The 13,176-nt window shown below is 35.2% G+C and overlaps 1 protein-coding gene across 1 annotated transcript in view; it reads right to left on the bottom strand.

Annotated features, from left to right (window-relative positions):
- LOC136816553 (vacuolar protein sorting-associated protein 8 homolog) overlaps positions 1–13,176 on the bottom strand; it is a 37,744-nt gene that overhangs the window by 18,608 nt on the left and 5,960 nt on the right. The window contains exons 2-5 of the mRNA XM_067072894.1: positions 4,476–4,958; positions 2,081–4,033; positions 732–1,600; positions 116–223 (exon numbers count right to left, since the gene is read on the bottom strand). Coding sequence (XP_066928995.1) covers positions 116–223; positions 732–1,600; positions 2,081–4,033; positions 4,476–4,947 — 3,402 coding nt within the window. The 5' untranslated portion in view covers positions 4,948–4,958. The remainder of the gene's footprint in view (positions 1–115; positions 224–731; positions 1,601–2,080; positions 4,034–4,475; positions 4,959–13,176) is intronic.

Here is a 13,176-nt window from a genome sequence, read left to right on the forward strand (position 1 = left end):
AAGAAACCTTTCGTAAAACATTCTCTATAATTCGTATGTCTCTGTTATTCCAATAAATCAGACTTTCCGTCCGAGTTCGAATTAGGGAGATTTAACAAAAAATAAGGTCTCTTACTTTGATGGTTCGTTGAGGTGCCATGACAGTCTCCAATAAAGGGAACCAAAGTGCTTCTCGATCCTCACTTTCCAACCGTTGGGAATTTCTCAAACACAATCGAAGAACCTGAAACAAAAGAGCAACAATTGATTCTAATGATTCTGGTTCGGTTTGAGTTGTCCAGTTAGCCATAGAAAACGTTGTCCTATCATTAATAAATGTTTTATTTTGAGTTTTAACATGTGTGCTTTCCTACAGAAAATTAATCGCCGAAATAAAAGTCTCGAGCCCTCAAATTAGCCAAATTTTTCCACTATCTTGTATAGTAAAAGCTTTTTGGATTTAGATCTTTTTGACCCAATAAATGTATGGTATAATATCAGGGGTGGTCAAAGCATTTTTTTAATGAGCTAGAATCGTAAGCAACCCCAGGGCTGACCCAAAAACTGGAGCGGTTAATAAAAAAAGTGTACGTCATATAACTGAAGTCGGTAATATGTACCGAGGCTGGATAATGGTTTTAACAAAGGTTGCTGACAAGAGATTTGTTTCTGTTTACAGGCATAAATTCTACAATGTTTAAAAAGTTTCAAGAATTCGTCTTGCTAAAAAATACTTATAATTTGGGTCTTACCTCTTGCATAGCTTTACGTGTTTGTGAGAGGATTGTCTCTAACTCGTCCGAAACTTCATTCTCATCAGGCAATTCTTTGAAACATCGAGATAACTTGTCCACATTCTCTTGTAGATCATCATGTAACAATTTGAACGCGCTTTCAACATCACCCATACGCTCAAGCAAATAAGCAGCCGCGTGCACGATCTTGTTCGCTTGTACAATGGCTAGAGCCTGCTCCAGGCGGTAGGTGTCGGAATTTTGCAGGTATCTTAAAACACGTTCTGGTTCATAGAAACACATGAGCTCGATGAATCTTTCATGAACGTCATGGTCGATTTTCGCTCTCTTTGCAACCTTCTTAGCATCATCTTTACTGTAGCCACTCTTAGCTTCGAAAACACCTTTCAAGAATGTGTATTGAATTTCTGGCTGGTCTTTCAAACCGTGGACAACTTTGTTCGTCATTTCTGTGAAATGTTTCATGATAAGGCGAGCGAATTTCAAGCTGTTGATCAGTACAAGATCGTTAGTGACCTCCAGTACGGCAGCCGAAAATTCCTCCCGCTCTAAATCGGTAAATGAGTCATCAACCAGTGTTTGGTCGATGTATTCGAAGATTTGAAGTCGGCGAGCAGGGTCACGTGAGTAGCAAGATAGAACTTTACCATGCTGTCGTTTCTTCTTATAAATGATTTCACAGACGCGATAAAACTTGGCTGATTCAGATAAAGCTAAGACTTGTTCATCAGGGAATTGTTTCAAACCACCAGCAGCTAAAAGCTCCAGTAAGGCTTGCTCTCGTTCTTCGTGTCGCTTCTCTTCGTCTGGATTAGTCAGATATTCTAAGACTTGCTCGAATAGAAGTTTGTTGACGTGGATACTTCCTATAAAGTAGATTTGTAAAAAAGAAAAAATGTTCAGTATGGTTGTAGAAGCAAGAATAATTCACGAATATCACGTATAAATTAATATCGATCAATACGGAAACAAACAGAAAGATCTTTGAAATTTTTAAATTTTGGTTTAAAATATGAAGTTGTATTGAAAAATGGATTTGCTGGAAAACGATTTCAATACTGATTTGCTTAAACGGTTCTCACAAGTAAAAATTCCCAAGGTTATGATTTTCCTGTCTCTTTATTTTCTCCCTCCCAAAATTGTTATCTCCCCCGGCTCCCCCCCCCCCCCCCCCCCCCACAAAAAGACCAAAATTATGAGTCCCTTTTTATATAAAAGAGAAGGAAACAATGAGAAAAGCTGGAGTATTGGTATCAAGCAGGCTTAAAACCTAAAGCATTTTCTAGACAGTTAATAAAACTTGCAAAAGAAAGTTGGCGAGGCAGTTGTTAATTTTTTTATCCTACCTTCGTGTTTGGCCATTTGTCGAGCAATGAAGGTGAACAATGCACCGACCAAAGAAGGTGAGAAAGCTGGGTTGTTCACCATCACTTGTAATAAAACATCCACAATCTTCTGGCGTTTAGAAAGGGCACCTACCGCCACGGCTTCACTTTCCGGTTCAAATTCTTTCTCTTCAAACGCTATGGAAAGGACGTTGAGAAATTCACGTGTGTCGAACAAAAGGAGCGTTCGTACGTGCGGGTACGTCTCATGGAAATCTGCGTGCTCGCTACGTTTGATGATTATGGACGTGAAAATGTCACTTTTAACTTCTTGGACCAGATTCGCATCAATTTGACCGATCGGGTATTGATTACCAGCTAAACAACAGCTTAGGTAAACGAGAATAGTGCATCCAAGTTGGTTATCAACAAAGCTCAAAGGACCATCAGTATTCTGCAAAGCATCATGTAAAATCTTGATCAGTTTCTCAAGAGGGGTCAAATAGTCACGTAGTCCTTTATTGAAAACGTAGATAACCAAATCATACAATTTGTGAGCCCAACAAAGTCGAACAAGGTTATCAATATCAACTGTTGATAAATCCAAGTGTACAAAGCATGCTTGGATCTTATCGACTTGGTCTGTACTCTCATAATGTTCAATGAGGTCTTGCATGACCACAGGTGTCAGGAATTTGATCTTTGAATCAAGAATATACATCTCCAACCCTTCCAAAAATCCTCGTTTAGCAACGGCATCATCGGAGAACCTTTCGTAAACAGCGGTGAAAAGCAAATCTAAATCATTGATCAACAGACAGTAATTGATACTAGGTGCAACTAATGCCCTAAAATAAGGAGCCAAGATTCCATCGTCATGAGTTTTGGGACAGTTGACAGTCATTGCAATGTCAATATAAGATAGCAAAATATTAACAATCTCCTCAGCGACGACGCTCCTGCGCTGTTCCTTGTTATTGGTCAAGCCAACAACTGCTTTCCCTTTGTCAGTGTAAAACAATTCTGCAAGTTTCAAAGCTTCAAGGAATTCGTTTCTCTTGACGAAAAATTCAAGACGGTCTTGCCAGTGACGTAATGTTAAACAATGCACAGATTTAGTGCCAAGAATCAATAATTGTCCACTGAAACATTGGACTGATTGATAGCAAACTTGAACACTAGCCCGTTTCAAAGCTTCACTGACATTTCCCCCTGTTGATAAGGATTTGAAGTAACTACTTCCGTATACAAGTTGAACAGAGGCTAAATCAAGACATTCAAGCTCCTCTTGGGTTTTGATGTCAATGGTGTGGATTCGCTCTAGAGCATCAATGGTGATAATCGTTTGTGAGTTCAACCAATGCATTGAGATTAGAGTGTAATCAAGCATCATTTTCAATGTCGGAGTAAATACAAAGGATTCTTCCACTTTGACAACTTTGAAAAACTGAATGGTTTGGTGTCGTGCTAACGCTAAGACGGGAACAACTTGTTTTCCGTTAGGTTCCACTTCGGCAAGCATGAAATGCCAGCTCAAGTGAGGTAAGGTATTCTCAGGACCGCTCAATTTTTGCGTGAACACTGGGACTGGTTTTGGCTTCATGTTGACCACAATAACTTTGGTAAGTGACGCCATTGCAAGAAGTGATGAACCATACAAAGGTGAATCCTTTAAGTTTGGACTGATATGTAAAGGTACCATGGTGCACACTTCACCTTTACTTCCTGAAAAAAAGCAGCTGGATTCACATGTTCTTGTCAACGCACGTTTGAAACTCAAAGTGTAAACAGAACCACTGCTGTCATTCAACATAGCCATAGTGCGGTCATCTGTAAATTGAATGTGAAGTACTGCGTGACCTAATGGATGAGCATCGGTGATGACACGTAAGCATTGTCCCTTGCTCAAATCCCACATGGTGACTTGTCCACGAGCATAACCACATAATAATCGATCACAATCTACGTTTATGCCTAAGGAACGAGGAGAATAAATTTCTTAAAGGGATAATCAGATGGTTTGTAATATTTGGCATGTGGGATCATTCTATTGTCCTGAGCAAAATCTCAAAAATTTCAAATTTTGATATCTCAATTTTGGAAAATTGTATAACACAAAAATATTTTGAGGTTTTACTAAGAACCACAGAAGGTTTCTGTAATCTAAATATCCCTAACCATTTGATTATTCCTTTAAACTTTTCCAGATAAAAATGCAAAGCAATCGTTTTCATGACCTGGAAGAGTAATTATTGTTACGTCTATCTGCGTCTATAACATTCAAAGTGATCTGATCTGCAATGTGTTTGGAATAGTTCAACAAAGAAACATTTACAATTTTGTTGTATAGAAAACATTGTATTTTAATGACCTGAGTGTTATAAAAAATTCAAAGTTGGCTTAAAGGGTTTCTTACTAAGTGCTGTGACAGCTCCATATTTTTCACCATCCTTGCTTGATCCCAACAACAATTTCAAAACTTGATGTTTTGGTTCAAACACCAATGTCAACCCATGAGAAGTTCCAATAGCTACCAAAGTTGAAACTGCCATTGAAGTTGGTAACCCTGCATCTCTTCTATTACATGCATCCAACATTTGTGACGATAGTCGTTTCAGAATAACATGACGTAATATGGATCCATGAATAGTCGGGCGTTTAGTTTTCAGTAAGTCACTAAGATTGGCTTTTGCATTGGGCAGGGCAACACTTGCCAAACTGATATTGCCATCACTGTCATCGAGTCTTGATTCAAGACCTTGTGAGGGTGCATCAATCTCTTCAAACTGGTAAACACTTGAATCATCTTCAGTCAGAATACTCTCCAAGGATGGCAAATCTCCCTCCCCGATGTCAGGAAAATTAAATTCTTCAACACTTTCAGCCATTTTTAATTCATCTAAAATCAGTAAGTGCTTTCCAGTTATTTGAGAAAAAAAATTTAAGTGCCTATAAAGTTATCTTTGTTTTTAGCCCTTTTACTTGTTTGCATCTTCCTCAATAGAAAAAGAAAATTTTTAAGGCTTGAAATTAAAGTAAGTGATATGAGCTATACAAAAGTTTCCTGTAGATCTAACAAAAATTACTGATGATAGATTTTTCCTAATCGACGGGTACAAAATGCATAAAACATAATGCATATTGAATAATGCATAATAGTATTGTGTAATTTACAGAACGGTTTTATATTTTCTAAAACTTTCCTTTGCAGAGGCTGAAACCGTGAAAACCTCTTTAGAAGCAGAGTTTCTTGTAAACATTCCAATCAGAGGGATTTCCCCAGACATAATATTTACTTTTCGAATCCAAACGAAATAGAAAATATTTGAATCGTAACAACAAAGGGTTTTCCGTCAGCATAAATAATAAGCATGCAACAGATCATAAAGGTTTCCCTCTTCTTCTTCCTCAAAAAAACATAAACATTCGAATGTAAAAAGATTCGAAGTCTATTTTCTTTGATTTAGATTCCGGATGAAGCTCTTTAATTTATATTGGCTAGATATTGGCTCATCTAACAAAAAGCATTCACATGGTTAATGCTTTTTGTAAGAGGGTAAAAACCCGTTGAAATTTATTAGCAATTAGCAATTGTTCGAAAAAATCTCTGAGAAAACCCAGAAAGGTCTTGAATTTAAAAATTTACGTTTTCGAGTTAGAAAAGTAATATACGGAGGAGATATTTTCGTGTTTTTTCTACATAATACTACGTTCTGTATAATACAACTATGAAAATCAAAATGGCGACAAGCATTTTCAGTGGATCATGGATTTTCTTCATCATCCAAAATTCAAATTTACAGCTTTCTACCCTTTATTTTCTGGTAGAAAATGGTATATTTGTTTTGTTGAAAGTATTATCTTTAAAATTCTCCTTATTATAGCCTCTAAAATTGACATTTTTCAAATATTATGCATTATGCATTATGCAATATGCATTAAAACACAAAAAACACAAGTATCAAAAGAATGATAAGAAAATATTATGTTATTTTTTTAATGCTGGAGCTTTTAAAAGAATTATTCAACATAACTTCATGATTAGGAAAAGGTCTATGGCTTATGGTCTAAGGGAATGAAATCGAAAACATCGAACAGTTATCGAGTACAATCAAACTTTACCGAGATTTCTCGGTTCAATAACTATTCGATGGGGTTCGGTAATCGAACAGCTATCGTTCGATTATTTCGATGAAATTAGACTAGTTCGATTGTTTGACGGTTCGACTGACATCGTCTGGTAATATAAATAGGACTAGCCGGTACCTGTAGCTGAACGCACTAAAAGTCCTTTGGATGTTGAAGCTGGCTTAAAAACGATCAAAATGAAAAAAAAAATTCTTCAAAGTTTAACTCTAGCCTTCCCCAGGAGATCTTTCCTTCACCTCCCTCCCATTAATTACGCCGCCCTGTTCTCAATAATTTGAAAAAATTGTATGTCATGGTAAAGAGGAGTGAAATATAGAAATGACAATTCCTCAGGAAAAAGCGAATACCCAAATTAGAGGATTCTTTTTAAGGAGATTTTTAGTCTCCTACTTAAGAGAACCATACCTGAACTAGGAGAATTTGGCTGATTTCCTCTAAGGTTAATTGTGCAATATAAAAATATGACGACATGAAAGATCATGTTTCATTGATTCCAATGACAAGACCATATTTTAGAAAGGCAGGGCAGCATCAGTTGGTGGCCAAAAAGGGCATTTTGGCCTGTGTTTTTTCGCTAAAAAGGCTGTTTACCAAAATTGTAGTGATTTCAGGAGGAGCAGCTTCCCATGAGCGGACACTAAAAAGGCGTTAATAAAAATAGTCTGATGACCCAAAAACAAACAAAAAACACCTTTTTATTCGTTTTTTGTCAAAAAACGACAAAATTTACCATAATATTGCTGATGAAACCAAATCAAAATGAAAGATAGTGACCTCCACAACACCTTTTTCTATAAAAAACATAAGCAGAATTTAACCAAATTTTGTCAGAAGGAAGAAAATTACATACTGAGATGATCTATAAAACATGCGCAAGATGATTGGAATGTCACATCAAAGAATGCACCCCCCTGAGCTTAGGGGGAGAGCTAAACCATTTTTGCTTGATTGGGGGCTGTATTTTTCAAAAAATACTTGGGGCTAGCTTGCTAGGGGGGACTGAGTGTTGTGTAATAGAACTGGGAGCAGAGCTGATAGGTTGAAGATATTTTGAATTATGTTACACCTTTATTCCAATTTATTCCAAAATCTTTTTCAGTCAAAGTGGAAGACAAGTTACATGATTTCATTTTGGTAAAATTGCGATCTTAAAATCTTTTTTTGATCCAGAGTTATAACCATTTAAATTTCAAAACAAAGTTTGTCTTGTGATGGATTTTTTACTCAAATAATTGTCTCTTTCGGAAACAACAAAGACAAAAGAGAGAATTCAGCTGATGTTTATTCTCACCTCTATTGAATGGTAATATTTTTGACACATTTCACTGATTACTCAAATAAACAGCAATCATCTCGTTAAAAATTTCAAATTGATGTAGAAAAAAACGAAATTTTACCACACCATACTACTTTTAACGAAGTTAAAGTCACCCATAGCATTTAGATATCGACTTCATTCTTTTTTTATGAGATTCCCAAAAGATCAAACTTAAAAAGAGTTGTTTTTCCTCAATTTACAGATAACTGAAAAAATTACATTTAAATTTATTTTTATATCGATATTTTTACAGAATTTAGGATTTAAAGAGTTAGAGTCAATCCCAAAAAAAATCCTGAGAGACTTTTTTAGTTCAATCTATTGAGAACATAGTATCGAAATTATTTTTTCAAAATTCAAAAGCTATGGGTGACTTTAACTTCTTTGAAGTAGGTAAGGTTAAAATTCTTAAGATTTTAATTATATCCTGCCCAGTTTTTTAAATTCAGCTGAAACTTTTACCATTAGAAAGAGAATATTATTGGCTTTCAGAAAATATATACTTTTGATATATAAAAATTTGTTGTTCTAAAGATATGATCAATTAAAGAGAATGTGTCAAGAAAGGTGAACACATACCTTAAAAATCTTGAAAATTTTTTTTCCATGTAGCAAAATAAATTTATCGAGAATTTGCAAGCAAAATTTCTTTGTAATATTATTGCTTTGTGAAGGTGGGGCTATGCTTCTAGAATTTTGACGGGGGCTATTTACCTTAGTCTCCCCTGAAAAATGCTGGGGGCTGGACCCCTCTGCCAGGCTAGCTCTAAAGCTCTAAAACAGCATCTAATAACATGAAAACCAGAATATGATTCTTCACTGGAATCAAAACTATAAAGTGCACTTACAAACATCAATATGTCAGATCTAACAAAATTAATAACTGTCATCATCGACAATAAAATAAAGGATTTTCTGTTAAGAGCCTTGTAAACAATCCAACAACTTCCATCGAAATTATCTTTCACAGCTTAGTCTACCATTTTTAGCGTGGACTGAGGATTGAGCCGAGAATGCTTGCAGAATGCCCGCGAGCTACCGCGTGGATGAAAAACTTTAATCTGTCAATCTTTTTTCAATCGAAGACACGCAAAGCGATTCTAGCTTTACGATACTGTCTGCGGATCATCAGTGGAGAGTATTCAATTATCATTATCCCTTTATTTCCATTGCAAAAAAAAGGAAAAATAGAATAGTTATACTTTTACTGCTCTATTCATATACTTAATTTGAAAGATCTTCTATGTGGCGTTTTTTTGCAAACTTTAAAAAACTGATTTTTGTCCTGCTTTTGCGGGACTTTAGCTTCAGTGCTTGCGTGCAGCATAGGGTACAAAGTCCAAATATGCGTTTCCAGTAATTTTTGTATGAAGAGTTAGGTCTATTGTCTGCACACTATCAATGTTGAATGTTTAAGATAAAAATGGCAATTATTGCTCTTTTCAGCAATTATTATTGCCAAAAACGACAATTATTTCAATGATGAAATGCTGAATTAACAGAAAAATAAACAAGCAACATGCTGAATGGACCTACCTGTTGATCAAAATCAGATAAAAGTAGGCATTCTACATTTTACTATTGGTAGTGAGCAAACACAATAAGTCTTAGAACAATGCAAAAACGTCTGATTTATTTTCTTTTATCATTGTGTAACTTGGTCGTCTTTTTTGAAAATTTTATGAAGAAAAAAAATTTTCCGAGAAAAATTACTTCAGCCACATTTTAAGGTACCTTGCACTCTATCTTTCTGACAAAAATCAGGAAAAACTAACGAAGCAATTTTGCACCAAGTCCAAAAAACCTTATTTTTAGGTAGTTTTTGGCCCAAATTTACCCAAAATTTTTTTTTCAAAATCGGGCTCTGTCACTTTTTAGGCATTACTATTTTGTATCATTGTGCAAAAATGAAAAAAAATTAATAAGCCGATCCCGAGAAAAGCTGCTAACAGGAAAATGGTAAAACAGAATTTCCCCCAAAAAAAGAAAATTCGTATTTTTAAAAAAAGACGAAAAAAAAATTTCCGAGAAAAATTACTTCAGCCACATTTTAGGGTGCCTTGCATTGCACTCCATCTTTCTGCCAAAAATCAGGAAAAACTAATGAAGCAATTTTGCACCAAGTCCAAAAAACCTTATTTTTAGGTAGTTTTTGGCCCAAATTTGCCCCCAAATTTTTTTTTCAAAAATTGGGCTCCGTCACTTTTTAGGCATTGCTATTTTGTATCATTGTGCAAAAAATTAAAAAAAACTAATGAGCCAATCCCGAGAAAAGCTGCTAACAGGAAAATGGTAAAAGGGAATTTCCCCAAAAAAACGAAAATCCGTATTTTACGACGAAAAAAAAAATTTCCGAGAAAAATTACTTCAGCCACATTTTAGAGTACCTTGCACTCTATCTTTCTGCCAAAAATCAGGAAAAACTAATGAAGCAATTCTGCACCAAGTCCAAAAAACCTTGTTTTTTATAGGTAGTTTTTGGCCCAAATTTGCGAAAATCCGTATTTGACGACGAAAAAAAATTTTCCGAGAAAAATTACTTCAGCCACATTTTAGGGTACCTTGCACTCTATCTTTCTGCCAAAAATCAGGAAAAACTAATGAAGCAATTTTGCACAAAGTCCAAAAAACCCTTTTTTTTTAGGTAGTTTTTTGGCCCAAATTTGCCCCCCAAATTTTTTTTTCAAAAATCGGGCTCCGTCACTTTTTAGGCATTGCTATTTTGTATCATTGTGCAAAAAATTAAAAAAAACTAATGAGCCAATCCCGAGAAAAGCTGCTAACAGGAAAATGGTAAAAGGGAATTTCCCCAAAAAAATGAAAATCCGTATTTTACGACGAAAAAAAATTTTCCGAGAAAAATTACTTCAGCCACATTTTAGGGTACTTTGCACTCTATCTTTCTGCCAAAAATCAGGAAAAACTAATGAAGCAATTTTGCACCAAGTCCAAAAAACCTTGTTTTTAGGTAGTTTTTTGGCCCAAATTTGCGAAAATCCGTATTTTGACGACGAAAAAAAAATTTTCCGAGAAAAATTACTTCAGCCACATTTTAGGGTACACCTTGCACTCTATCTTTCTGCTTCTGCCAAAAATCAGGAAAAATTAATGAAGCAATTTTGCACAAAGTCCAAAAAACCTTTTTTTTAGGTAGTTTTTGGCCCAAATTTGCCCCCCAAAATTTTTTTTCAAAAATCGGGCTCCGTCACTTTTTAGGCATTGCTATTTTGTATTATTGTGCAAAAAATTAAAAAAAACTAATGAGCCAATCCCGAGAAAAGCTGCTAACAGGAAAATGGTAAAAGGGAATTTCCCCCAAAAAACGAAAATAAAATCCGTATTTTACGACGAAAAAAAATTTTCCGAGAAAAATTACTTCAGCCACATTTTAGGGTACCTTACACTCTATCTTTCTGCCAAAAATCAGGAAAAACTAATGAAGCAATTTTGCACCAAGTCCAAAAAACCTTATTTTTAGGTAGTTTTTGGCCCAAATTTGCGAAAATCCGTATTTGACGACGAAAAAAAATTTTCCGAGAAAAATTACTTCAGCCACATTTTAGGGTACCTTGCACTCTATCTTTCTGCCAAAAATCAGGAAAAACTAATGAAGCAATTTTGCACAAAGTCCAAAAAACCTAATTTTTAGGTAGTTTTTGGCCCAAATTTGCCCCCCAAAAATTTTTTTCAAAAATCGGGCTCCGTCACTTTTCAGGCATTGCCATTTTGTATCATTGTGCAAAAAATTAAAAAAAACTAATGTGCCAATCCTGAGAAAAGCTTGTAACAGACGAACGGACAACGGTCAAATTAAAGGACCTCCCGGTAGGTCCAAAAAGTAAATAAATGAAAATTGCCGTTTTTGGCAATTATTGCTGTTTTTGGAAAGAAAAATTGATTTTATTATTGAACATGTGGTATTTGACACCCTTGCAATAAGTAGGCCCACTGTGCCTCATTTAGTTTTGTTTTCAACTGTTTTTTGTTGGAAATGCAGACAGCAAAATGAGTCATGTGTAAACAAACTTACAATGGGGGTTTTGTTATCTCTTTCTGGCTGTGTTCCGGCATCGATGTAGGATCTTTTTGCATATTATTTTAGAACAAATTTTCATGTTATTGAGCAATGAAACATTGAAAAAATCACTTTAAAAAATCTGAAAAACCTTTTTCTCAAAGCAATTTCACAATTTTCAAACACCTCTGACATCTTTGCCCTTAAAAGAGGACCCCCCCAGCAAACCCAAATTTTTTTTTCGATTTCACGCCATCACGCCTGAAAAATTAAATTTTCACGATCATGCCAATTTCACGTCATTACAAGCCTAGAAAATTTAGTTCTCTGGATAAATTCAATTTTTAGACCACGTTTAGACCTATTGGTATGGATAAAAAGCCGTTATATATGCCGACAAATAGGTGTGTCTTTAGTCGTCAAAATATATCATTTCAAGTCATTTTTCCTATCGGAAACACCCAAAAGGTCTGGAAAGGTGGAAGGAATTCAACCTTTGATTTTCTATTTTTCGTAATACACAGGGGTCAAATTTCAGTTTTTTTGGGTGTTTCCGATAGGAAAAATGACGTAATCTTGACTTATGCATATCAAAAATAGTATGACAACTGGTGGGTCACATCAAAGGGCCTTGGTTTGAGGGTTGAGATATATTTGAGTAAATTGACAAAGCCTACCATGGTTGGGCAACGGAGGAAATTTTTGAATTTTGAAGGGTTCAAAGTGCTATTTAGGACCCATTTCAATTCAATTAGAAAATAATTCATGTAAAAATAATGGAAATCTTTTAAAAGTACAAGCAGCTTTTTTTTGGTAAAAACATGAGGGTCATGCCCCCCCCCGGCCCCCCTGTTGACGGGACCTGTGAATTAGTGTGAATAGTTTTCAAAAGGGGTTTGAGTCAACGGGAGAAATTTTCAATTTAGAATGGCTAAAATCGTCCTCAATTACTCCCTTTTTTTCAAAATATGGTTTAAACATCACAGGATTCCTTTAACGTAGTCGTCGACTACGTTCTTTGATCAATACCAATCTGTTCAAAATTACACCTCATGATAAACCTGTTGCTTCTTTCTGTTTAAGGCTCTGCTATAAATATGCATTTTCCTGAAATAAAGGACCTGGTGTCTTTGATGCATCTACTGTAAGAACTGGTAAGAAAGAGCAAACTCACAACAACCTTTCTTGTTGTCAAACTTTATCGAACTTGAATTTGTCGAACATTTCCCGTTGTCGAATTTTGTCGAACGTAATATGTTTGGCCCCCAAAACGGAGGTCGTCATTTTGACTTGTAGATTTATCAGAATTAAACGATTTTTGTTTATTTTGAAAGAATGATGATTATACTTAAAAATGAGCATGTTTTTGATGGTTTGAGACAGATTCAAAATAATATACTTGCGTCTGAAGGAAATATTTTAACACCAAAATGAGATAAAAATTGCATAAAACTTACTCTAGCTCCTTGGATATTGAAAATAAATTATGAAAATGGGGTATAGGAAACTTTCTAAACCTAATGTCCTTCAGAAAATGTAGATACATCTGTGACTTTAGATGATGGATAAAAGATATAGTATCTTAAAGGTCAACCAGTATTTTGGGGCACTAGAATCAGCATTGATAAAAACGAA

This window comes from Clytia hemisphaerica, unplaced genomic scaffold (genome assembly GCF_902728285.1).
Source record: "Clytia hemisphaerica strain Z4C2 unplaced genomic scaffold, Clytia hemisphaerica genome assembly, whole genome shotgun sequence".
Lineage (NCBI taxonomy): Eukaryota > Metazoa > Cnidaria > Hydrozoa > Leptothecata > Clytiidae > Clytia > Clytia hemisphaerica.